Source organism: Arvicanthis niloticus, chromosome 1 (assembly GCF_011762505.2).
Source record: "Arvicanthis niloticus isolate mArvNil1 chromosome 1, mArvNil1.pat.X, whole genome shotgun sequence".
Classification (NCBI taxonomy): Eukaryota; Metazoa; Chordata; class Mammalia; order Rodentia; family Muridae; genus Arvicanthis; species Arvicanthis niloticus.
In genome coordinates, this window is record NC_047658.1 from 108,469,954 (window position 1) to 108,496,630 (window position 26,677).

Consider the following 26,677-nt stretch of genomic DNA (forward strand, 5'->3'; position numbering starts at 1 on the left):
ACCCAGCCCCTCCCAGCCGCCTGGCTTTGCTTCCTGGACTGGTTCCTCACATAAAGCCCTCTGATCTATGAGGGTCCAATCAGGCAGGACAGGTGCCCCCAGGGCGCTGCTTGCTTCCTTGCCTCTCTTTTCCGTGGACCCATGTCCCCCAGCCTCTCCTTCCCTGGCTTTATTTCCTTTGCATCTGGGGTCGGGGCAGGAGTAGGGGTGCTGGCCTGGGCCTCTGAGAATGCAGCCCCTGCCCTGCCTTCTCCTATTCTCCCACTCTGGCCCCCTACCTCCTAACGTGGGCTCCCCCTGGTACTAACCCCCTGTTTCTCTTTCCTTGTAGCTAGAGCACATTCAGAAACACATATGGTATATGTAAGTAGCTTCTCTGCCCACTAACGCCTGCTTTGCCTGTTGCTGTGGCCTGCAGGGCCTGCTAGGAAGGGGGGAGGGTGCCAGCCAGCTCTGGGCTGCCCTAGCCTCACTCTCCACCTCCCTGAGCGGCTGTTGCAGGATGCAGGAGGTTTGCAGGGCAGGGTGCAGGGACAGCATCAGGACTTGGGCTAATGTAAGGGTGGTTCTCCCACCCTCCTGGCCACCTCAGGGTGGGTGGAATGGTTTCAAGATGGGCCAGAAATGAGTGACTGCTGCTGGGTGCCCTGTCCTCCACAGAGGTGGCAAGAATGAGCCAGAGCCAGAACAGCCCATCCCACGAAAGGTGCAGATCCGCTCACTGCCCAGCCTGGAAGACATTGACCCTGATGTGCTGGACAGCATGCACTCACTGGGCTGCTTCCGAGACCGCAACAAGCTGCTGCAGGACCTGCTATCTGAGGAGTATGTTGGGGTTGGGTAGGGGTGCTTTAGTCACTAGGCTCCATGTCCCAAGGTCTAGCTGCTGTAGGGGGCATCCTTGTTGGTTCCTGTGGATCCTCTAAGGTAGGTGGCCATAGCCAGAGTAGAGTCCCTGCAAGGCCATCATCAGGTACCCCATGTCACCAAATATCCATCCTTAGCACCTCTTACCTGCTGCAGGGAGAATCAGGAAAAGATGATTTATTTCCTCCTCTTGGACCGGAAAGAACGGTACCCCAGCCATGAGGATGAGGACCTGCCCCCCAGGAATGAGATAGGTACAAAACTTCCACCCTACCCCATCTCCCGTTTCTGGCTCTTACCCCAGTCTGACCCCAGTCTTCACACAGACCCTCCCCGGAAGCGCGTGGACTCCCCAATGCTGAACCGGCATGGCAAGCGGCGACCTGAGCGCAAGTCCATGGAAGTGCTCAGTGTGACAGATGGTGGCTCCCCAGTACCTGCACGGAGAGCCATAGAGATGGCCCAGCATGGCCAGAGGTATGTGCCTGCCCTGAGGGCCCAAGCCTCTCCTGTTGCCCAGGCCAGGGCAGCATCAGGTTCTTAGCCTACTGCTCTTAGTCTGGCCTTGCTTGTCTCTGCCCACTCTCCCTGGGATCTGGACTGAGGCCCCTGGACTGGGCTGGCGTTCAGTATGCTAAGCATGTTGGCTGGCTGCATGGGCTGAGCTGGGCTGCACTGAACTGAGCTGACTGAGCTGGGCGGGGTAGGGGGACTTGACTGGATTGGGCTGGGTTGGGCTAAGCTGGATGGTACTTAACTGACTTGGGGTTGGCTGGACTTGACTAGTTGTACTGGGCTGAGCTGTGCTGGCTGGACAGAACTGGAGTGGACTGGGGTGAGCTGGAATGGACTAGACTGAGCTGTGCCGGCCTGGATTAACCTAGGCTTGGCTAGACTGAACTATTCTTGTGTGGTCTGGCTGGACTGTCCTAGATTAAACTGGGCTGGATGATCTTATCTGGGCTAGCTCTACTTATCTAGCTGCACTAGACTGGAATGAACTGGTCTGTGCTGAGCTTGCCTGGACTGAGCTGGTACGGCCTGGACTTTATAAACTGGGCTGTCCTGGGCTGGGCTAACTTGGGCAGGACTGAACTAGACTGGACTGGACCAAATAAAACTAGGCTGAACTGAAGTAGGAAGGACTGGACTAGGCTGGGCTGAGCTATGCCTGGCTGCTCTGTTCTTGGTTGAGCTGGGCTGTGTTATGGTGCAGCTGTGTTCAGAGCCCCTTGCTCATCAGGCTTGTCCCTCCCTGGTGCTTGGCTATCTTTGATCTGGATTGAGCTGGACTATGGTATGGTACAGCTTTGTTCAGAGACCCCTGCCCAGCAAGCTCACCCATCCCTGGTGCTTGGGCATCTCCAGGTGTCCAGTAGCAGTACTGTGGGCAAGATGTACAATTCAGGAGAGTGCTGAGTAGGACACTTAGAACCTGCAAAGCCTGCCCTGGCAGAGTGGAGCTCCCTAACAGGCAAGGGTCTTGGTCATCTGTAAACAGACCTGAGCTGGGAGATCCCACAGGCCTTGCCAGCAGTCAGCATTGTACTCTGCACACAGCACCCACTACCCATTCTTCCTGCTGGGAGCTTGGGTGCCAAAGCCAGCTAGGTCTGCCCCTGAATTTGTCAGTAACTGGAAGCCATGTCATGGCTAGGTAGTCATCAAGATAGCATTTCCTCTGCCTTGACTTTTAGTGTGCTGATATTTCAGACCTACTAGATCCTCCCCATGGATCCAGGCTAGCTCATATTTCAGCCTCAAAGTTTCACTCCTTGAGAAACTTCTAACTTTCTAGCAAGCCATGGCTCACAATCCCTTGGCCTCTGGCAACAAGGTAGGACAGCAAGGGTCCCTCTTAGCCATGTTACCTAACCCTTCTCCTGGATTCTGCTTCTTGTGGCTATGCTTCACCTCAGCAGAACTCTCCCAGTAGCTCTAGTATACACCATGTACTCAAGAGATGGTTTGCTTTCCTTGGCCTCTCTTGAATCCCAAAGGGTAGCGAAGGATCCGTGCTCAGCTCTGAGCTTTCTGGCTTTTCATCCAGCTTCTAGGCCAAGGTACTGCAGGGTGGGCCCATCTGTGGGATAGTGGCTGTCTCCAGGGAATCTGGAAGGCACTTTGTCCTAGCACATCTAGCCTACTTCTGCTCTGGTTTTGCCACTTGACACTGAGCTCTGATGGGACCACTGGTGGGGACAAGGGATTCTGTGGCTGGTGGTGAGTCTAGACATCTCTAAGCTTGGCTACCTCCCTACCTGGAAGGTCACCCAGGGCAGGCTGTGCTGTGGCTTCTGTCCCCTTCCTCTCTCTTCATCTCTGTACCCTGGCCTGGGGTTGGTGGGCCATGCTTGGAGGGCTTGCTTGGTGTGGCCAGGCAGCACATGGCCCAGCAGCTGACCTGCATGCGTGTGGCCAGGGCAGTAACTCTCTTTTCTCGCTTTGTTCCTGCTGTAGTAAAGCAGTGTTCAGTAAAAGCCTGGATATCGCTGAAGCCCATCCCCAATTCAGCAAAGAAGACAGGTATACACCCTGCCCATCCAATTCGTCCTCCCAGCCCTAGATGCAGGACTCCTGCCTGAGCCGGGCAGACAGAGGCGGGCCTGGAGGCAGTGCTTACTGACAGACACTTTCACCTCTCCTTTCTGGAAATGGAACTACCTAGGAGTTCAGGGGAAAGAACCTGGCCTGGGCAGCTATAAGGATGCAAGGAGGGGTGGGGTTGCTGGGGCAAGGCCCATGGCCAGCCCAAGCCAGAGGCCCACATACTCAAGGCTTGCATAGGCCCAGGGTGGTAACCCTGCACCCTGCACAGACCTGTCTTATGGCTGCAGACCTGCCACCTCCTGCCATTCTTTTATCCAGATGGCTGTCTAGTTTAGATGAAGTGGCTAATATGTCCTATGCCCCTGGCAGGTGGCAGTAGGCCAGTAACAGCTGTTGCCCACTTGTGTTGCTGATTGGCTGGACCACATCCTGTTGAGCTGCATACTGCCCCTACCTGCTTGTGCCCCTTCCTGCTTGCCTCTTGCCTACTTGGCTTCCCTCAGGGCTGGGGTCATCTTTCCTACTTTGGACAAATTGAAGCTCAGTTCCAGCATGCTAGACAGAGAGGTTGATGTGGCTTCCATGCTTAGGTCTCAGCTTCCCTTCTTCTTCCCTTGTGCCCAGCAATGTGTTCCTGTCTGGCATGGTGGGATCAAAGGTCTAGTCTAGGCTTCACTGCTTGTGGCTGTGTCCCCTCTCTCCTGGCTCCTGGTATCCTCCCCATCTCCATCTTCTCAGGGACTGGCTCCTAGCTGTACGCCTGGACCTTTGTTTCAGTGGGGAGCCCTGGTACCACTCTAAGGCATGCTGCCTTGGCCACGGGTCTCCATTGTTCTTCAGGTTCCTTTAGCAGTAAGTGGAAAAACTTGGAAGTCATGGACACAGGGCTCTGGTTACAGGTGTTCTAGGAGCTGGCAAGGAGCCAGATATTGGCTTGCCTAGGTAGAACCAGAAACCCCTTGTCTGTAGTCTAGTTAGTGGTGGGTAGGCCAAGGTAGTGCAAGCTGGTCTAATGCTCTTTCATCCTCTTTTGTCCTGTGGCTGCACCCTACCCCCATTTTTCCCCATTGTAGAATGGCAGGTCCCATAGCCAGGGGTGAATCTGTGTTTTTGTGTCCATTCTCATGGTGAGCTGGATGGAAAGCCTGCTCTCTGATCTGCAGGGCAGCTAGCTGTTCATCATGGTGTAATGGACACACAGGGCTAGTACCTGCTCCCAGCTACTTGCAGGCTCAGTCTTCAGCCCAGTGGACAGTAGTGGGTTAAGATGAAGGCTGTGGGCTGGCCCTGGGCTTCTCTTGTAAGTAGCTGTGTCTATGAAAGGACTGGGCAAGCACCCATGTGTGAACCATATACTAAACACTGGCAGGTACAGCCCTGGAGAGGCAGGAAACAGTGCCAGGGTCATGGAATGCACGAGGTTGGATCTAGCTCACAGGACTCCCCCACAGCGTGTCCTTGCATCTCTGTCCACAGTGTCTGTGGACTTCTGTTGAGAGCCCCTTAGTACCTTTTCCTGTGCCTTGTCTGGGGTTGACACAGCTCCTCTGTGTATGAAGGAGCCCCAGGGACCCTAGATACATACTGGGTGGTAACAGCCAAGGTCAGCAGGATGGCCCTGGACACAGCTCTGCCTCTAGAGACCTTCCTGGGCATGGTAGAAGCCTTGGAGCGCCGGGTCAGGACCCCAGGCTTACTGGAAAGGCCAGCTAGGGGACGGGAGCCTGGAGCCCTCTCCTGCTGAACTGACAGACGCTCTGCTTTGTCCCCCAGATCTCGATCCATCAGTGGTGCCTCCTCAGGCCTGTCTACAAGCCCACTCAGCAGTCCTCGGGTGAGTGACTACCCCTCCTAAGCCTTAGGTTACAGGGCTAGCCTCAGGAAATAAAAAGGGATCACAGAGTGCCCAGGGGTGGGGAGCAGGGCCTCCACAGACTGGGAAAAAGCCCCATCTCTGCTTTGCACAGAGGCCTCCTTTGTGGGCACCCTCCTGGCTGCTGCTCTGCTGCTGGGCTCTGGCTAACTGCATGTTCTTTTGTTTTGTGTTGTCCGTTTTCTTGTATGTCACTTGTTTTGTTTTTGTTGTTGTTGTTTTGGTTTTACTTTTTATTTTTTGTGGCAAACCTTTCCCTTGTCTGTCCCCTCCCTCTGGTCCTGCTTGGGTTTCCTGCTTGAATGCTATTGCTGATCCTGGTTGCTATGTGTGCATGTGGGTGGGGTGGGCATGGGCTCCACTTCGCGGCCACCCCTCCTGACGTCACTCTGCGTCACTGTAGCCTGTTAGGAAGTTTGTCCTGCCCCCTCTGCCCCCTGAGCTCCCCTATGTGGCTTGTCCCCTGGCCACCTCCTCGGAGCCTGAAGCTTGTCGGAGCACCTCTCGGCCAGGACACATCCTCTCTCCACAGGCCGCCCTGCGGCCCAACCCCAAGACTCAGACCTTGCCGTGCAAGGCCAAGCTGACAGACAAGCCGCTGCAGGGCACCAAGTCCAACCCGCTCCCAGCCTGCACCCAGACCCAGCCTCCTGGAGCCAGCCTTGGCACTCCACTGGCCCTGTCCCCTGGGCCACCCACCCTGCCGGCCCCTGCCCAGCTCCTGCCAACTGGGACTGAACCAAACACCAAATCTGTCCCCACCATACAGGTGACCCCTCACCCCTCACCAAGGGGTAGTCCCCTTCCTACCCCCAAAGGGACGCCTGTCCACACGCCAAAGGAGAGCCCAGCTGGCACACCCAACCCCACACCACCATCCAGCCCTAGTGTTGGAGGAGTGCCCTGGCGGACACGACTCAACTCCATCAAGAACAGCTTCCTGGGCTCACCTCGCTTCCACCGCAGGAAACTGCAAGGTTAGCACTGATGTGGGGCTGGGTAGGTGGTGGAATCTGCATAGGGGGTCTTGTACTGCTCAGATGGAACATGCCAACAGCTGGCATCTGTGGGCCTCTCCACAAGCACTGGCCTCCCAGTCTAGCCTGTACCCTCTTGTCCCAGAATTTTTCTATCATCTTTTAGGCAGCAGCTATGTTCAGCAAGGCCTGTTGGGTACTCAGGAAGCCTACGGGTCTTGGGCTGTGCTGGGGCCTGGAAAAACACAATGGGGTTTCAGCACCAGAGTATGGACAGCACCATGAGTAGGGGTGGGGGCTGACAGTCATGGTCCTGAGACTCAGACCTGCAGCACTTACCATCCTTGCCTTTGTCCTTTCCTGTGCACAGTTCCCACGCCAGAGGAGATGTCCAACCTGACCCCAGAATCCTCTCCAGAGTAAGTGGCTTTGCTTGAACTGGTGAGAGAGGGACCTAGGATCTTTGCCATCAAGCAGGGAATAATCACCTGAGGGCTTTTGGTCCCTGGCCTGAACCTCTTGGGCCTGACCCTGCCCATGAGTCTTTCTGAACTTTAGGTACTGTCCACATGAGAAATGCTAGTAGTGGGAACATGTCCTAACTCTGCTCAGAGGACTTTCGAGTTGGCTGGGGACAAGTGGGTGTGCTCTGGGTTTCCCTGGAGTCTAAGGGATGACAGGGAGGGTTTGGACATGAGGAGAAACAGGGTTGTATTGAGAAGGAAGGACAGCTACAAGATACAGGGTCCAGGGAGAGCACCAGGGTTATTGGCAGAAGCCTGAAAAAGACAGTGTACCCCTAGCCTTTAGCTGGAGGGAAGGGAATGTAGGGCCCAGTGTACCCACCCTACAGACAGAGTACCTGTATAGTGTGGCTTCTCTGTATCTTTCACAGTGGCCTTTCAGTAGTTACTTCCTTGGTAGCTACTGGAGTGAAAGTAGGAAAATGTATGACTGGGGTAGGGGTTAGGGGAAAGCACTGGCAAAGACCATTATATCATTGTAGCTGTGTGACCTCACACAGTGGCCAGACAAGAGGAAAGGCCTCGGCTGGATTGGCAGCTCTCAGTAAGGACCTGTGGGCAGTTGCTTGCTCTGTGCTAGCAACTAACAGTAGCAGAGGTACTTGCTGTGCTTTTTGTCCAGGTGGAAGTCAGAGGCCTAAGCTCACCATTGGCTATCCTAAGGCTCTGGGAGCACAGGACCATTTTTGACTAGATTAGGCCTTTATGTTGCTCTGTTAAAAGGGTTTGGAGATCTCTTTATATATTTTAGAAAAGTAGGAAATTTGTGACCATAGCTTGAGAAAGACCTTTGGCTTCCACCACCTCCTCCTTGATCAAGACTGTACTCCCCAAGCCCTGCATACTGGCCCAGGAAAGCTCTGCACCCTCATCTTCTATCATGAGCTTCTCATTGGCCATAACCTCCACAGAACCATAACCAGGAAAGAGAGGTAGCTCAGTAACTGGCTCCCTTGGTTGTCCATTGTCAGGCCAGCTGGCTAGAAGCCATGGGAACTATAGCAGTCTGTAGAGTTCACCACCCTCCTTTCTCTCTAGTGCCTTCAGCCGGTTAGCTAGGGCCCATCAAGCTGAACATTTTTTGTCTACTGACCTAGGCCCTTCTCTCATGTACCTTTATGGCTCACACCAAAAATTCTGTGTGCCCAGGCTACTACCAGGGCCCGGCAATATGGATACCAGAGCTCTAGCATGGGCTGTGTTACCCTGCACCACACAATCTCCTCTCATTATCCAGCTTCTTTCAGCCTTGGCCATGTCTCACATGCTGTACCAGCCAAGCTTGCACTTGTGATTTTCAGCCAGAAACTCTGTTTTCTAGAACCAGTTGTCTGCTTCAAAATATCTTGAACACTGCTGGTCTCCAGGTTCAGGCATGGGCTTTGGGTACAGGTGGGACAAGGGCCTATACCGGGGCCTATACACACAGCACTGGACAGAGCTGACAACATGAGCACAGAAGGGCTGGGGTCTGTCTGTCACAGAGGCAAAAGAACCATCCCAGACATGAATAAGAAGGGGGAAGTCACAACCATGAAGCCCTTCACATAGCCTAGATTAACAGTGCCTTCATGCTGCCCAGCAGATACTCTCATTCATGCTGGCCACATGCCAACCCTATCCCTGAACACCACTGTGGCTGCTGTCCCACTTCCCTCAGTTTCTAGCCTGAGTCCCTGGTACAGGGATGCATCTGACTGAGGGGCTGGCTGTGGCCCACTGTACTTACACCAAGCAGCTAGGAGTCTGCCTGGCCATGTTGACTAGGAGCTTCCATGAAACAGCCTGCAGCTTAGCCTCCCCTAGGGTCTCTGGAACAGACATCTAGCTATGACTTCACTGGGCATTCTGCTTTGTGGTCCCCAGGGCTAGGAAAGAATCTACCAATTGCCAAGCTATCATGGAAAGGAAACTAGCCCTGTAGTTGGGCTGGGCTAGGGTATCTGCAGCTATTTGGGAATCCTGTCAGCAAAGTGGCAACAACTCCAGCTATGAAGAAGTCTAGAAGGAAATGGGTGGGACCCCACAAGTGAGGCTGGGAAGCCTGATATCTGCCTTCTATCCCCTTGGACTAGCAGAAGATTATACTTAAGAGTAAAGTACCCACACCTCAGGAGATGGTGTATGCAGCGATTGCGTTGCAGTGGAGCTGGGGTTGTACTTGTGTAAGCTGGCCAGACAGCTGAGGCCAGCTAGGCAGCATGAGTAGTGACCAAGCATGATGTCAAGCTTTCATGGGAAGAAAACTAGTCTTGTAGTTGGGTGGGCAGGGTGTGCCAGACCTGGATGAGGCTGTGGCTGTTGGAGCTCTGGGCAGGCCCTTCCCTAACCTGAGGGTCTACCAGGGATCTTAAAAGCTAAGGTATGGAGTCACATAATCTTTACTTGATATCAGAGAGCCCCACCAGACTCTGTAGCATGTATAAGCTTCTGAGAGTCTGGGGATATTTCTTCCAGGAAGGTATAGAGTGAGCTTGCCCAAAATGTAGGGACTGAAATAGAGGCTGAGACTTAGATACTCTCTTCTGTCCCCTGTCCTACACAGTGGACTGTCTAGCAAGTGCCACTCAGATATCCTGTGGGAATCAAGGACTTGTAGTTGGGTATATGGTAAAGTAAAATTAATTGTTAAGGACATAGGATGGGGATTAGGGTTGTAGGGTGAAAGTTGGGGTAAGGTGTTCATGTTACAGACATGGGGTATGGGTTAGTGACATGGGGTTCATGCTGGGGATATAGGTATAGGTGTATGGATGTTGTGGTAAGGTTAGGGGTTATGGTTAGGGTTAAGCCTTTTGGTTCATTGTTACAATAAGAGTTCAGTTAGGTTTTATCTTGTTTGTGAGGCAAGTTTAGAGTTGGGGATTGCCCTTAGTGTTGAACTGTGGAGTTAGGGGAGTGTGTGTGGTCAGGTTACCATAAAGGCCGCATGGCTGGTCTGGGATGTGGGAACACTGCTCTGTAGTAAGGGCTCTACAGTCCCAGCCCCTATGGAGATAACAGAAGTGGACCAGGCATCATATTCCCATCATGACAGCCTCTGCTCTGTCTAGGCTGGCCAAGAAATCGTGGTTTGGAAACTTCATCAACCTGGAGAAGGAAGAACAGATCTTTGTGGTGATCAAGGACAAGCCCCTGAGCTCCATCAAGGCTGACATCGTTCATGCCTTCCTGTCGGTGAGGCCATGGCAGAGCCAGGTGGACACTTGCATCCATGAGCCCAGCCTCCAGGCAGACCACAGGACCTCTCCTTCACACAGACTGTGTAACCCCTCCAGGCAGACCACAGGACCTTTCATTCACACAGACTGTGTACACCTAACCCACCCTTTTGTTCTTCTGCCTGGACCACCACTGTCTACCTAGGCCTGCATCCTGCTGGGAGCTGCCTGTGGCTGGGGTGTACTGGTTGCCAGGTGAAACCTCCCCAGACTGAGGGTGAAATACAGGTGGCCACATGAATTAAGAAGAGTCTGTGACCCTGAGGGTTCTGATAACACCCACTTAATGGCTTGAAGGCCAGAGTCTATTTCCTATGCTATGTCATTATTTGAAATCTTTGACTTCCTGTGGGCCCCCAGCTTGCCTGTAGAGGCTGATGTTCTCAGAGTGTGGAGGCATCTCTAGGTCCAGAGAAGCAGAAAGGCACATAAAGACTGGAGATGAGATTTTACAGCCAGGATATGAACTCCCAGAGTCCTCTCAGAATTGACCCTATCCCTTGTGACTCTTGTGTAGGATTGCCTTATGCTGGCCAGGCATCTCTGGGACTTTCCTCAGCATGTGCCTCCCACCCAGGGCCTCAGTGGTGACTTTGAGTCATCTCTCTCATGAGTATTTATTTGAAGGTACCTGCTCCAGGGTGTCGTTGCCTCATTAGACATTCTGTCTTGGAGTCCTTTAAGTTTCCTAGCTGAAGGATTTCCTTGGTGCCCTGGGGACAGCTGAGAATGTCTGTTAGAAGCTTCAGACCAGGGAAGGCCACTTCTGATAGAGTGGTTGTATTTGAGATTGGCCAGACTCTGGGCCTCCTTAGCATTCCTAACCTTTGATGTGAGCCTGTCTCCTCACTCCCATTGAATCCATCCCTTCACAAGGCCCCTGGGTTACCAGATCAGCCTGGGCCTCCCATCTACTTCCCCATGCTGGCTAGTCCTGTAAGCTAAGGTGACCCTATCTAACTGCTTTCGTTTTGCTCTTGCTACTGTCACATCAATATGACCAGAGTTCAGTGCTGTGAATTCACACATCTCATAGCTTCCCTGGTCACTGCTGTGATTCTCCTTCATTCCTGCCCCTGACTCAGGATTGTAAGGCCATCTAGCCCTTCCAGTTTAGGGTTTTTCTAGCGTGTACCCTGGCTGGCTGAGCAAGGGGGCTCTGAAGTAAGTTTCTTGCCAACTGTTAGTTTTCTGTGTCATGCTTGGTTCTTAAGACTGGAGATGGTTTGGAGGGCTGGGTTTGTGTCTGGTGCCCACATAGTGCTGGCATTTCTGATGACACCTCTGCAGAAGGCCAGGAGTGGGCTAGTGGGCCTGCTGGTAGGCTGCTCTCACGTCCAACCTGTACACACTGCAGATCCCCAGCCTCAGCCACAGCGTTATTTCCCAGACGAGCTTCAGGGCTGAATACAAGGCCACAGGGGGCCCAGCAGTGTTCCAGAAGCCGGTCAAGTTCCAGGTGGACATTACCTACACTGAGGGTGGAGAGGCCCAGAAGGAGAATGGCATCTACTCAGTCACATTCACTTTACTCTCAGGTAAGCCAGCCGACTTGGTGACTGTGTTTCACTCTCACTGGTGCTTGCAGTGTCCTGACAGCCAGTCTTCCCCCAGGCCCCAGTCGCCGCTTCAAGAGGGTGGTGGAGACCATCCAGGCCCAGCTGCTGAGCACACATGAACAGCCCTCAGCCCAGCACCTGTCAGGTGAGGCAGGGGTTCAGCACAGCGCCTGTGGCTAGTGCTGCTTGGATGGGAGGTATGAGAGCTGACATGGTCTCCTACTCTGACGGATGCCCACCTCCCTGCCCCGAGCAGTGCTGCACCCCTCAGGGAGCAGGGCCCCTCCCCGGGCATGGTGGGCTGCATCACACTGAAAGGCGCCTCTTGTCCACCGTAGAACCACCCCCGCCAGCGCCAGGACTAAGCTGGGGTGCTGGGCTTAAGGGCCAGAAGGTGGCCACCAGCTACGAGAGTAGCCTCTGACGCTGGCAGGTAAGGTGTCCGGCCTGCTGCCGGGGAGGGGAGGGGCTGCGGGCAGGGCCTCCTGCAAGAGCCAGTCTTGTCCTAAGAGGGGCACCCTGTGCCCACTCATCTGGCCTGGCTCCAGACAGGCCTATAGGGTCAGCACCTAGGCAGCTAGACACGAGGGCAGCCTGAGCAGGCTCTGGGAGTAGGGCCCAAGGCCCTGATCCTTGGGGCTCCCCTTGTAGCACCCTACAAGGGCTGGGGCTGCCTTCCTCCATGCCATTGACCACCAAAGTTCTGCCTTAAGCAGGATGGGGTCTGAGGCTTTAGTCCCAGTAGGGTGCTCAAGAAAGGTACCTGGGCTGCTGGTATTTATGGGAGGAAGCAGTACCTGTGTGTCTGGCCCTATGCATAGGTACATACATGGGATCCATCCGTATGTCAGAGCAACAGCTAGGATATAGTCTATATAGCAATGGGACAGGCTGACAGTATATGGAATGGGACTGCTTAGGCACTTGAGAAGTCTAGAAGAGATGGGGTGTGGCTCATGGCCACATCTTTGAGCCCTATACCCAACATACTGTCTCCACAGCTGGGGCTGTTAGGGTCACTTGTGTTTATGTAGGTCCTTCCCACCTGTTCTTCATCCCATTCCATCCTCATTTCATTGCCTGTAGATGTGCTCTCACCATGGGCCTCATCATCCCCTGGCAGGTGGGGCTGGAGCTCTCAGCAGCCCTGGGCTCATCCAGCTACCCTACTCTTCTTGGAAGAAAGTGAACAAGCAGGGCCAGGTGCCCCTGGGGGCACTGTACTTCTACCTTTCCTTTCTGGGGCTTTAGGCCTCCATCTTGGAAAGAGGAAAACAGGATGGGGAACAGCAGCAGTAGTGGAAAACTGAGGACAAGGAATTACAGGCAGAGGCAGAGGCAGGCCAGGACTATTAATGCAAGTAAAGCCAAGGTCTCTAGCACACTGCTGGGGTTCTGCTCATGGTGACCAATCAGACACTGCAGCCCTCCTGTACTCCCGAATATTGGACAGCTCTCCATGCCCTATCCTATGAATTGGTCTATCATTCCCCTCACCCAGTGCCATGTCCCAGGCATTGCAGGAAATATGGTGGGTGTGGCCTGTACACAGGATCCACCCACCAGTTCTACTCAGTCAACCTTGTCAGTGCTGGAGCCTACCCTTCAGACTGTTGGGCATCCACCCATTCTGGGATCTCAGCCTGTCCCCCTGATCCCCTCCCATTGTATCCCTGTGTCCTGGGCCCAATGAGCTTGGCTCCAAAGACCCTGCTGGAGGTAGGCAGAAGTATGGACTTCCAGGATACCTGAGGCCATCCAGACAGGGATCCTACTCAGGGAGAGGAGTCTGGGCGCCTCCCATGAGTAGGCCCATTGGACATGCCCCACCCAGGTCTCCTGATGCCAGCAGGCCCAGCATAGTGGGAGAGACAGGGGTATATGGAAGCCAGTGGGTAATGAGGTACAGGCACAGTACATGTGGCCTGTTAAAACTATGCCAAAGCAAGAGTGTCCAGCCCAGGGAAGACAGGCCTACCAGGAAACAAGGTCAATCCAGGCTTCTGGCTTTGGCTATTCGAGGGTGACCTTTCACTATCTACCTTGCCCTCACCCAGCTGTAGTCATAGGCTTCTTCTGACTTAGACCCTAGCTCTCAGCTCTGCCCCTTCCAAACTCTAACTTCCCTGGGCCTGCCTGTGACTCTACAAATTCAGCTCCTTTTTCAGCCAGTTAATATTCTTGGGCCCTGCCTACTCCTAGCCCTTCTCCTCTATATGAGCTCCAACCCCTCTGGACTCTGTCCACTCCTGGATCCAGCTTTCTCAGGACCCTGCCCCCTTCCCATCCTGGCTGGCTACAGGTTGCCAGCTAGCCCCATGTAGCAGGTGGGCAACCTGTTCACTCTCTCCCTCCCTCTTTCCATTCTGTGCTCCAGACACCACTAACTGTATGGAAGTGATGACGGGGCGGCTTTCCAAATGTGGTAAGAACTCCTCATGCTCACTTGGCCCCTAGCTTGCCACCTCCACTGTGTGCCCCCACAGCCTACCCTGACCAGTGCTATCCCTGGGCTGTCCTGGGTCCCCTGTGTCTGCACAGGCATTGGACTACCCACCACCCCTGGGCCCCATCTTCTGCCAAGTAGTCTTAACCACTCACTTCCTGCTCCCCATTTCTACAGTCAAGATAGGTAAAGGAAGGACTAAAATTCTCAGAGCAGGAAAAGGTCCTTGTGCTCAAAGCCAATAAAGGTTCTACATGTAGCACTGCCCTGGAGGGCAAGGTGGACACCTGTCTATAGACCATGCCAGTCAGAAGAGGAGAGGGACGCAGCACTGGGCTTAGACTGAGGTCAGGTGAGGGAACAGAATTGAACTATCCAATTGGCCCAGCTGGGTAGTAAGCACAGGCCCAGGAGGGTGGAGGGTCACCCATTACATCTGCCCTCTGGGACCAGAAATCCAGCTCTGGCTGCCTGTCCCCAGCTCCCTGCCTGTCTACCCACCATTAATCCTGTCTGTCTGCTGCTGAACTGTCTGTGCTAGCCAGGGCAGGCGTCTCCCTGTATGCTGCTGGTCACTGGCTCTGGCCACCCTTTCCAAGAGCAATCATTACCCATAAAGCAGCAGCCAACCCCAGGGTCCGGCAACTCAGGCCTCATCTTTCTATTGTTCTTTCTACACCTCGGGTTGGCCAGCTCATGTGACCCTGACACTTGGGAAGGGAGGCTCAGGACTTTTGGGGCCACACTGGGTGAGGGAGGAATCTCACTACCTGTCCTGGGCCCCAGTTCTCAGAAGCCCCCCCTCAGGTCCCATACCACTTTGGAGGTATGGAGGTCCAAGGGTCTATCCCACAGCAGCAGCCCCTCCCACTGCATTGCTCCTGGCACTAGGGACCCCACTGGCCACCTGCCCACCCTGCTTGCTACCTGCCTGTCCTTGCTCTGCCATTCCATCTGACTTCATCTCGTTGGGTTTTTCTTTTTCTTGTCAAGGCTCCTTCGTTCATTTGTTTGTTCTTTCTCTCCTTTTCTCCCTGTCTCCCCTTGCCCCCCCTCTTTTTCTTTTCTCTCTTTTTGTCTTCTGTTCTGTGTACCCAGGCACCCCATTGAGTAACTTCTTTGACGTAATTAAACAACTTTTTTCAGACGAGAAGAACGGGCAGGCGGCCCAGGCCCCCAGCACACCCGCCAAGCGGAGTGCCCACGGCCCCCTGGGTGACTCCGCGGCCGCTGGCCCTGGAGGGGACACCGAGTACCCGATGGGCAAGGACATGGCCAAGATGGGGCCGCCCGCCGCCCGCCGTGAGCAGCCTTAGACACTAGTCCCTCCCCAGCACAGCACAGCACAGCACAACACAGCACTGACTGTGGCCTTCTACCGCCCTGTGTGGACCAGGCCCCACCTGCCTGCCCAGACCTTGTCTCAAGCCTGGGAGGAAAGGAGAGTGGCCAGGGCGCGGCCCGCAGGCTGGGCTGCTGGGCTTGCTCTCTTTTCTCTCTTGCGGTCTCTGTCTCTGCCTGTCTCTGACAGCATCGCTTGTTTCCGCTCTGATACCAGGAATTATCCCGAAAAGTTAACATGTCACCTCCACGAGGCCATCCTCTGTGCTGCGTGTGGACACTGGCTGACCGAAGGCAGCTGCTGCGGATCACCCTCCTCCTCCTCCTGCTGCTGCTGCTGCTACTGCTGCTGCTGCTGGGCAGAGAGGCTAGCCCACTGTCCACCATCTCTGCCTGTTCCCTGGCAGCTCCGCATGGCCCAAGGGAGGAGGGCCTGCCGCCCATGGGATTCCTCTTCTAGCCCAGCCACCCTGGATTCCCAGTGACCAGATCCTCAGCAGGGACAACCTGTCCACCATCTTCCAGGGTAGGGGACCATGGTGGGTGAAACAGTGGGAATAGATTGTCCTCCACGCCGCATCTGGAGGCCTCCTGGGCCACTCACCTCGCCTTTTCCACACGTTGGCCTCACCAGGGCCACCTCCTGTCATCTGCATCCATTGCTCCACCTTGCCAGGCTGCAGAGCTCCAGCTGTGGTGGTTCTCATGGGCTGAAGTGGAGATAAAAGACCTGGGTGCTCCAACGCTGCCAGGGAGCTGGGCTGAGACCAGTATTATTTATTTGCTGTTTTAATTTATTGAGTTTCTTTATGTCTCTGTTCTCTGTTCAGGGAAGGGGGGAGTAGCAGCAGCACCCCCCTGCCATCTGTCTGTCTGTTTGTTCTGTCTTTCTGACTTGGGCAGGGTGGGTCCAGAGCCCAGGTTCCCTCTGAGGACAGAGCCGTTGTGGGGCTGGGGACAGTGGGGAGCCAGCCAGTGGATGCAGCACTGGCAAGCTACTGTAAACTTTAAAAGAATTCCTGCAAGATATTTTTATAAACTTTCTTTTCTTGGTTGTTTTTGGAAAAGGGTGTGGGGTGGGGCCGCTGGGGCAGAGCTAGATTTGTGTTTCGGCTCCTTGCTCTTGGCTATTTCTATACACATATACATATATATATATATATATATATTTAAAGAACGATGTGGTTAGCTCTGTCCCGGGTTGTTTTATTATTACTTAGCAGCAGCTCCAGTTCCACACGAGGGCTCAGGGTATAGGGCGTCAGCCTGCACTGGTCAGCTGTGCCTGCTACCCAGAAGCACTGCCCAGTACTTCTCTGCTGCACCAGGCTGAGGGTGATCTTGGTTTGGTGTCTGATTGAGAAGGGGTAGAAGGCCCCGAGCTGGCACCCTACTCACACACAGGATGGCAGCGGTACCTCGGGTTTTTTTTTTTTTTTTAAATTAAAATTTTAAAAGTTTAAAAAAAAAAAATCAAAGCCAGAAATGGAGTTAGCAGAGTGCTCTGCAGTGGGTTCCTCTTGGAGGTGGCGAGGGCAATGGGCCCACACCACTGCCTGCTGCCCACCAAAGCCCACCTCACTTCCCTCATCTCCAGCTTTTGTCTGTGTTCCGTTCTGTCTGGCTGAGCCAGTCCCTCCCAGCTGGCCCAAGGTGCCCGGCGTAGCAGCAGGAGGGGCTGGAGGCAGGTTTCATGCATGCCTTTGCTCTTCCCCTCATGTACAGATTTTAATGCTTCTATTACATGCAACCACCACAGCTGGGATTTCTATACATAGGACAAAATCAAACACCTGTAACAACAGCAAAGCCACGCAGTACAAGTGGGAAGGGGCATATCTACGGTGTCAGGATACTGAAAGCAATACCTCTCGTTAGCCTTCCTCTTTTGTACTTTGGACACATGCGGATTCGCAGACATCACAAAAATGGACAAGCCCCATCTGGTGTAACCCCTGTCAAATAACTGTGAGCAACTGCAGTTCTGGAACAATAAATTCCTTCCATAAAGACACATGATGCAAGGTTTCCGTCCGGGCCGGCCGGGTATGGGAAATGGCACAGGATATCCAGAAGTGGCTCTTGTCACCAACTGTACCTGTCTGGGCTGTGCTAAGGGAAGAGGTCTACCCTGGATGAGGATCCATGTGTTAGGGTCAGTTAATCAGGCTGGGGTGTGTTTCTCTAGGCAGTCTTTCACCAGGAGTGGGCTGCTCATGAGAACCAGGGCTAAAGAAAGAACAGTCTAGAGACCCTGGCTCGGAGAGAGCTCTGCTAAGATAAGAATGAGTGTGCTGTTTTCTTCATGGCAGTTCTATCACCCCAGATATGCTTGGGGTCACCTAGCACTTGGACTTTCTCCAGAAGAGTCCCTACTATACTACATGACTAGCCAGGGCTGCCATGGCCTTATCAGTACCTCTTTGCTGCTATTACATGGAAGATAAGCCTAGGACAGATCTAGTATTATATCTTGAATGCCCAAGAGTCTGAGGCTGAACAATCCTTAGGAGTCTGATCAAAGTGCCCAGTCTGTGAAGCTGTGCATTTGGCACAGGTGCCACACTGCTTGGTGGCAGTGCTCTACTAGATGGCACATTGACAGTGGGAGGGTGATGGTTCTCTATGGTGAATACTGACTTGCATTGTGGGAGTTCACAGAACCCCTGGCCTCTGCATAGTAGATGCCAGCTGTCTTCTACCAGTTGGAGCAGCCAGGTGCTGACTGACACTACCATGTGTCTCCTGAGAGTAGCCTCAAATGCAGTCCTGCTCTGGAGCTAAAGCCTAGCTAACACAATCTTGCCAGAGAAGCCTAAGAGCCTTTTCTTGCCTAGCTTCGTTGTGAGCTAAGGGGGGTAGCTCTGCAGACTCAAGCTCAAAACAAGAGGCAATGCGCTAGGGTTACCCTTTGCTAAATTCTAAATGTCACTGTGCCCTCCAGGAAGTGGGATACCCAGAAGGCACTTAGCGTGGACAAGGGACCAAGCTCCTATTTCAGCTTTTCAGTTAACTGCAGCTTGAAATACAGGTTTAGGCAAGGATTTGGTCCAAAGGTGCCTGATTATCTGGGTCTGGGGCTCAGGATGCTAAGATATCTTCCTGTAGTCCTGCATCTGCTTTGCTGAGTACAGCAACCCACCCACTCCCACCCTGTCTGCCTCCAGCTGGCCCACTGGCTATTTAGTCTACAATCAGGCTTAGTGGACACTAAGGAGACCAGCTTACTTCACAGACTCAGCAGCGTCCCACCTGCACACTACTGCACCCCCAGGGCTCAAAAGGGATCCATCCACAATCCCACTCCTGACACTAAGCTATCTTGACTGTACATAAGTCAAAGCAATCTCAGCCTCTGTTATTCATATAAAACATAAACAGGAAGAGATGATGTACCAGACATCATTGCTGTGCTGTTCACACTGAGTATTAAACCCAGTGGTCTGCACATTAGTCTAATGCAATGAGGACTACTAAAAAATAAGTCCTCTAGAGGCTAGGAATAAACCTGATTGGCCTAGCAGTAAGTATGTGGGCAGGAACAGAGGGATACTCTAATGGATGCTTCTTACCCTGGGGGGGGGGGGGGGGTAAAGCACAGTCTGGTACGTTCAGATGCTAAAAAACTCAACCTCTACCATGGTAAGCCATCCCAGGCCTCATGTTACCTTTCTGAGAGCAGAATGGCACACTTCCTTGGAGGGTGGTGCCTTAAAACCCTTCGGGTCAGCTTTAGGGTTGGCCCTTGTATACCCCTACCAACACCTTAATTCTGGCTATGGACAGCCAACCTGGCTGATGGATCCTTGCCAAGTGTCTCATTCTCCCAAGGCTCAATGCCTATCCTCCGCTGACACCACTATCCACTAGCCCAAGCCTCCTGGTGAAGTTTAATATTAAAAAAAAAAAAAAAAAAAAAAAAAAAGGCAGAGGATGGCTGTGGTCACCAAGGGTGTGGAACCCTCAGAAAGATGAGGGAGGAGTGTTCCTACCTGGGGAGGCCATCCTGGAGCTCCTGAGGTTCCTGAGGCCCCACTATCCCTTTGCTCATAGCCTCACTCCTGCCTTCCAAACAGAAGCTCCAGGCTGTGTTGTTGTTTTTAGTCCTACTGGCTGCTGCCTCACCCACTGTTATGGACATTGTCCACTAAGGACCTGGGTCACTTCCATGTCCATATCAGCTATTACAACCTTCATTCTACCTGTAACTTTATGTCCTGTCAGTGCTAAGTAACATTAACAGCTTCCAGAGTGTGGACCTGGACATGTTTGATATGAGAGGCATTACTCTATCTCAGTCTGCCCATGGACCCCATCCCATATGTAAAATACTCATCCCCCCAAAAAATCCCAAAGTCTCAACATAGCATAATATCAAGCCAGGCCTCATACCACACCTTGTTAGCTCAGAAGCCTCAAATTGCATCCTCCAAGTCAAAGAAGGTGTGATCCATCATAGAAGTACTCTTTCTACACTGGTAGGCCAATGAGCCAGACAAGGTCATATGCTTCCAGCCACAGGACCAATAGGAAGCCAGTGGCAGGCATCCTCTATGGCTCAGGGAATCTAGCCCTGTGCCCTGCCCTGTTTGTAGGAAAAGTAGCATTCACCACTGCTCTAGTTAGCTTTCCACCTGAAACCTCCCTGGCTCAATATTGTTTTGTTTCATCCTACCTCAGGGCTTCTGGTGAGATGCACTGTTCTCAAGAGCCTTATCCAACTCCTCTATCTCTCAAAGGATTCAATCCCTAAGACAAAAGCCTTGGCTACAAGTCCTTCACACATAATCTATGCTCTACTTCCAGCTTGTAGTTAGCTGAAAAAGGTAACTGCTGAACAGGCCAGGCTAATCTTTCTGCCTTGCTAAGGTCCAAATAAAGGACTGCACAGGTTCATCTGGTCTCTTATCTCTGGAGCACATTTTCCTGGCAGCAAAACTTTGTCATTCATACAACCTGCGTGCTCCCCAGTCATTAAGTGTTAGCTCCCTGATGGTCTATAGATCTTCATGGACCTACTCCATGTACAGACAAGAACACCACTGCAGGGACAAGGAGCCAGTAAGGAGCCATTCACATGGTGGGGAGCATGCACAACTGCATGTATACCTTGGCACATAGAAGCTGGGCCCCAGCACACAGCCTGGCAGGTGGTAGCCCTAACTAAGTATCTACCCCTACATGGATGGCTTTCTGAGCTCTGATACCACCATATGCTTAGAGGTCCTACCACTCTTTCCTATGAGACCAAACATACCAGATGCAGCAGCAGCAGTAGCAGTAGCAGTAGCAGTAGCAGCAGCACCACCACCACCACCCCTAACCACCAAGGAGAGGTGGAGACATACCACTTCACTTAGATTGTCTCAGGCTCCAAACAGGAGCTCGAGCTAGAAATCCATCTTCCCAGCAGCTAGCCATGGCCTCTGCACTGGGCACCCTCCCCTCTACTAGGTGGCCAGACTATGGTAGCTGTTCTCTGAGGGGTTCTGCCTAGAATCCAGCTCCCTGTACTTGGGAGCTGAGAAGGCAGTATTGCTGAACTAAGCTGTCCCTTTGCTAGATATCTGTAACTTTGTTCCTGCTGTCCCTTGCTCCCAGGACTCCCCACTGGCACCTCTAGCCAGCTGAGGTCCCACCACAGGCTCCTATAGCAGTCCCAGACATACAGTTCCACAGGCATCCTTGGCTTCTACTTAAGGGAAGAGGCTCAGGCAGTCTGGTGGGTTCCAGTCCCAGGAACTGAGACAAAAAGTTTAGAGTTGGCCCAGGGAGGGTTTTGTTTGTTTGACAAGAGTTCTCTGTATAGCCCTAGGCTGGCCTCAAACTCACAATCTTCTGTCTCAGTTTCAGAAGGACTCCTATGTATTCAGAAGGAGCAGTAAGACCAGGCTGAGAAGACTCCATGTACCCTGGAATTTTCTAGTAAATTAGACAGGGGCAAATGGCCACGGAGAATGTCAGAAGGCAGGTAGGGTTGGCCCAGGTGTTAACAGAAAAGCCTCCAGCCCCAAATTCATCCTCACAGGGGCATCTGATGGTACAGTAAGTTAAAGGGGGTGTGTGGGGGGTGCAGTAGTCACAAATGCATTGTACAGGATAAGCCAGAAGGCCAGGCAAACACCAAACCTTCTAGGAGGGTCCCAAAATTTAAAGGGAACCTATCAGGGAATGCTGAGCATCCCAGGATCAACCACCAGAGCCTCTGGTGCCAGCTGGATGGCATAGCAAGAAGGTTGCTAGGATCCAAAGATCTGAGTTTGCTCTCTGTGAAGACCAAGCCATAACCATGTCTCATTCCATTCTTTCCCGGCTTGGGCACCAGGCCATCTCCAGGCTTGGGCTTAGGTCCCATTCCCACCTAAGCAGCAGGTTGCCTGCTCTTAGGCTCCCAATGTTGAGCCAATTCTACAGGTCTGAAGACCTCCATCTTCACTCAAGGAGGTAGAGCCAGTGAAGATAAGATTAAGGTGCTGCACCCTTCCCTAGGAACCCTAGGTTCCCAGGAACCTCAGGGAAGATTCAGAACAATATGAAACAAAAGGCTGAGAGGACACAGGCTCTGACCTGAGAGAATTTTTATTATGTCTGAACAGATGAACTAAAGCAGATTCTGCCTTTCACTGACAGCCCTGTCTCCACACAGGGCCTCAGCCAGGTCCTGGGCTGCCCTGGCCCCTACGCACAAATGGGGCCTCCTTGGGCACTGAGGAGGCAGCAAGAAGGGGTAATAGGAGCAAGCAGCAGGTGTTGGCCATCCTGGGTCACCCCAGGCAGGCCTCTCTACCCCAGGGACTCTGAGCCAAGATCCAGGCAAGGGCTAGGGAGGAAAGCTGCAGGGCAGGCCTCTGTAAAAGCCCATCCCCAAAGCACAGCAGAACTCCAGATCTGCAGGGCAAGCCCCGTAAGAGGGAGACACCTCTCACAAGGTGCTCCTTTCATAGCCGCAGAGCCTCCCCCCCCTGGGGGGGGGGGGGGCAAGAGCCACATGGAAGACCCAAGAAAGGAAAACCCCACAGAAGAAAAATCAAAACATCAGTCCAATAAATGTTTGTTGAATGAATGACTGACTCCAAAGGCTCTTCACTACAAACAGCACTCATCCATCCAACAGGGAAGTCAGGAAACACGCCTTGACTCCAGCGGCATCCATGGAGCCCACACTCTGAGCAGCCCGGGGCCCTCAGACCTTGCCACCAGCACGCCTGGGCATGTGTGCGCACACACAGACACACAGTTGTCTTTTTGCACATGTGCACCCATCTGGCCCTGGAGACTCATCTCTCCTTCACGTGGTTCTGTGCTCCAGAAGCTCCACTGCTGGCCCCATCCCCAGTGGCACTACTGTTACCCGGGCTGCTGCACAGCACCTCAGTGAGGTCGTCCATGACAGCCGTTTCTTTGGGGTCAAGCAGGTTGAACTCTCTGGCAAAGAGGATGAAATGCACGTACAGTGTGTTCAAGTGTCCATGCAGCTCAAGGGCCAGGGTCTCCTTGAAGTGGGCCCAGTAGATGTGGCCCAACACGTGAAACAGATACTTGCAGATCTTCTTCACCAAGGACTCGAAGGAGCTGGGGAATTCTCTGCCTAGGGGGAGGCCACATGTCACAGACCTGCAAGGAGGCCAGACTCCTACAACTAGGCTTCTCTGGATGGGCCTCAAGAGCTCACAATTACTACCACTCCTCCACAGAGTTCCCAGCAACCTGTCCCCCAGAGTGGCATCTGCCCAGAGTAACAGGTGCTGGCTGAGCCATGCTGGGTCACCTGCACAGCAAAGAGTATGTGGTGGGCACTCAGGCTCCGTGCGCTTCTTCCAGCAGACACCCAGGGTATCTGTAGACCAGGTAGGGAGTAGTAACAAGTACATGGGAATCCCTATAAGCCAGTGCTGGCCCCTTTACTGTTCAGGATGAGTTTTTAGCCCCCATCAGGACCTTCACAGGTCTGCAAATACCAACCCCAGGAAGATGGACTGTGATGGCCTCATTGTGCAGAGCTGGTAGCAGAGCCAAAGGAGGCCAAGTGGTGGGCCTTAGAGTGTATGTGGGCATTTGTCCCCACATGGGCAGAACTCTGCATGGGAACCTTCTTCCCTCCTTAGCCCAGGTCCCCTGCATGGAGCAGGAGCTAGAATCATAAAACTATAGCCCTTCTAGACCCCACTTGCAATCATACCTACCCCAGAGACACTCTAGCCCAGTGCTAAAGAACTCGCTGTTTTTGCATAAGGATTTGAGTGCAAGCTACAAAAGACATACCGTATTTTGTGGGGAACACATCTTCATCAGTTACCAGCTTCTGCACAGAGCTCATGACAAAGTCAACATACTGGGGGGCGGTGCACTTGACCTTCTTCCCCCGCTCGTCATACCAGTAGTATTGTCTGTAGGGACAGAGATTTTGGTCAGGGTGTCAACCCTGCCAAATACCCGCCCCAGTATAGGCTCCCACACATACAACAAAAATTCAAAGGCAGTGGGAGCTGGGTGTGGTGAGCTATATACAACTGTTCCAATGGGACAAAGTGTTCAGAACAGCATCTGAGGAGAGTAAGGGCCTCATGTACAGGTAGCCCAATGTGACACATTCATTTTACCTACTTCTGAAGATTTTATTTCTTTTAAATACCTTATATAATCAATTGGGTACAGGTTATCTGTCTAGGAGGTAGCCTGAGACTAGTCAGAGCCTAGAACCTTGGTAGTATCCTATTCCCAGAATTAGAAGCCACACTCTTCCCCTGGGGAATAGATGCCTGCGGTCAAGTGACTTGACCCCTAGAGGCCCACCCCAAACTCTTTAGCCTATGTATGAAGTAGCCAGTTCTTGTGATTGCCAGTTCTGAAAGACCAGCATCAAGGATGGGGAGATACTAGATGTATAGAGCTCCTGGGTCTTAACCATGTACAGTATCACAGTTACTCTGTGTCTGTCAAAAGGAGCAAGTGCTGCCCTTAATGCACTGCCTGCTGCTCCCTTAGGCATCTCCTTGGGAGATCTTAGATAAAGCAATCATGGGGCCTCTCACAAACCTCTAGTATCTGGACATGCTGTGGCGATGTCACACCACATAGGTATTCTAGACTTAGGGCACAGTATGCTCCCCAAGTTCCTGCTGAGGGCCTGTGATTTTTTTTTTCCAATTGTGGACAATTATGGACCATGCTGTTACATTTGTACCCATTGGGGGATTGGGGGTGTTCTATGTTAACACAAGTTTTCAGTCTCTAAAGCAAAGCCAAGGATAGATTATGGTCACAGCGGGTCTGTGCATCATTTCATAAAAACATGTCAAAGTTATCCTGTATGCTGTCCCACCTGTATCTCACTAGCATGCCATGTGCTCCCCAGTACCTAGTGTTCTGCAGTACCAATGTGGGCTTCATTTTTCTTTAAAACCCCAGTGTTATCTTTATAGTGGCTCACTGCCATACTGTCACTGCAGCAACTGGTCCTTCCCCATTCTTGTTGGTCAAGTCACTGCTTGCATGCTGCTGCACTGAGTTCTCTGTATGTTCTGGATACTAGTTCTTGTGCAACACGTGCCTTCCAGAGGTTTCCACGTAGTTTGTGTTTGTTCTTTCATCTCACAGTTATCTTTCTTAGAGAAGAAGTTCTGAATCGTAAAGTCCAGTTGGCTGAGTTATGCTCATCAGTGAGCCACTCCTTTTGTGTAATGTCCATCAGCCTAGTACTAGGTCACGAAGATCTCCTCCTGTCCCCTAAAGCCACTGTATTTTCCCATTTCTGTATCAGGTGCAAGACTTAAGGTACTTTTCCTTTTATAGAAGCAGTTGTTGGGAAACAAAATCAAACCATCCTTTTCTGCTCTCAGTTTCATTGGCCACTTCATCAGAAATCAAAGGACTGTGCTTCAGGACTTCCTTCTGGACTGCTCTAACCCACAACTTCTGTCTCACATTTGGCCAATACCACACTTCTTGTCATTATGTTTAACAGTACATCTTCAAACTGTGGCCTCTTCCAGCTGTACTGTTGTTGTGGCTACTCCTGCTACCCATTCGATGTAATAGCTCTGATGGAGTTTTTAACTGAGAACATACTAAACCACAGATTCACTCAGTGTAGATTTATATGTTAAGCTGTTTTCTTCAATCCATGAACACAGTGTGGCTATTTGTGTGCTGTCTTTGACTCTCCTCTATCCTAGGTGTCTGTGAAACAGACCCTGTGAATGTTGTTTATAACTAAACATTTTGTTGCCTCTAGAGCTATTGTAAATGGTTCTGATTTATTAGTTAGGTTTTCAATCACACAGTTAGCACACAAACCTTTGACGGTTTCTGTGTGCTGATCTTGCAGAATTTTATTTTGTTGTTGGACTCCTTCAGCATTTCACAGTTACATTTCTGTAAAGAGGGATAGCTGATTTTTTTCTTTTCTGATAAGGACTTTTCCTCCCTCTCCCTTGTAAGTTTTCTTCTCCAAAGAACAGCTGATTTCATGCTAGCTGTGTAACACTTAGAGAGGATCCTGCAGTTTCCTAACTACCTCTGGAACATCTGTTAGGAGTCATAGGGAACTGTCACACTCTCTTATGTTCATAATTCCTACCTCTGTTTCATCTTTGTGTCTTGCTAAGGCTTTATCAACTTTATTGTTCTTTCAAAGCAAGCACATATTTCCCTTAACAATTTCTGGAACTCAACGTGAGTGACTTCCACTTGTTTTATTGTTTCCTTTCTTATGTCTACTTAGGTTGGTTTTACTCTTGCTCTGTCTGAGGTCTCCATCTAAAATGTGTACTTGGATTGTAAACTGCTCTCACCAGCTTGCTGTAACTACGGACTTCTTCTTTTTCTCCCCCCCCCCTTTCTTTCTCCCCCATTTTCTTAGGCAGGTTTTCTCTGTAGTCAGGACTGGCCTCAAATTCACAGCAATTCTCCTGCCTCAACTTCCCAAATGTTGGGATTACAGATGTGAACCACCAACTACTACTTGGCTGTATCTCACAAACTTTGAAACTTTTCATTTCTACTTATGTTTAGTTCAACAAGCTTCTCATTGCCCTTGAGATTATTTTCCCCTGTGCTGGTTCCAAAGTGTTTGAAAATTTGTTATTTCTCTGACACTGATTCCCAGTCTAACTCCGTGATGATCGGATAAATTACTTACTGTGACTTCAACTATGTAAAGGTTGTCAAGGGCTCTTCTGGGAGCTGGGACAGCATCTTGTTTGGTGAGCACTCCTTGTGAAGTTGAAAATAAGGTCCATTTTGCTACTGGGATGGAATGTCCTTAACGGGCACCTCAGCCTCTTTCCCCTTCCCCTTCCCCCTGCAGCTGCTGGTTTG

At 52.1% G+C, this 26,677-nt stretch overlaps 2 protein-coding genes across 25 annotated transcripts in view; one reads left to right on the top strand and one right to left on the bottom strand.

Moving 5' to 3' along the window:
* Brsk2 (BR serine/threonine kinase 2) overlaps nucleotides 1-17,372 on the top strand; it is a 51,727-nt gene extending 34,355 nt beyond the window's left edge. For 2 of the 20 annotated variants that reach the window (XM_034504398.2, XM_076913690.1), the window contains 13 exons: nucleotides 332-363; nucleotides 661-825; nucleotides 1,024-1,121; nucleotides 1,194-1,344; nucleotides 3,328-3,393; nucleotides 5,191-5,251; nucleotides 6,060-6,267; nucleotides 6,638-6,686; nucleotides 9,845-9,968; nucleotides 11,370-11,550; nucleotides 11,627-11,716; nucleotides 13,949-13,996; nucleotides 15,116-17,372. In XM_034504398.2, the coding sequence (XP_034360289.1) occupies nucleotides 332-363; nucleotides 661-825; nucleotides 1,024-1,121; nucleotides 1,194-1,344; nucleotides 3,328-3,393; nucleotides 5,191-5,251; nucleotides 6,060-6,267; nucleotides 6,638-6,686; nucleotides 9,845-9,968; nucleotides 11,370-11,550; nucleotides 11,627-11,716; nucleotides 13,949-13,996; nucleotides 15,116-15,333 (1,491 nt within the window). In that variant the 3' untranslated portion in view covers nucleotides 15,334-17,372. The other 18 variants (XR_013104168.1, XR_004607028.2, XR_013104170.1 and 15 more) reach the window with 18 other exon arrangements.
* A 4,547-nt stretch (nucleotides 17,373-21,919) lies between these two features.
* Mob2 (MOB kinase activator 2) overlaps nucleotides 21,920-26,677 on the bottom strand; it is a 54,410-nt gene continuing 49,652 nt past the window's right edge. For 4 of the 5 annotated variants that reach the window (XM_034483703.2, XM_076913720.1, XM_034483694.2 and 1 more), the window contains exons 4-5: nucleotides 23,621-23,745; nucleotides 21,920-22,946 (exon numbers count right to left, since the gene is read on the bottom strand). In XM_034483703.2, coding sequence (XP_034339594.1) covers nucleotides 22,636-22,946; nucleotides 23,621-23,745 — 436 coding nt within the window. In that variant the 3' untranslated portion in view covers nucleotides 21,920-22,635. The remainder of the gene's footprint in view (nucleotides 22,947-23,620; nucleotides 23,746-26,677) is intronic. The other variant, XM_034483711.2, reaches the window with a different exon arrangement.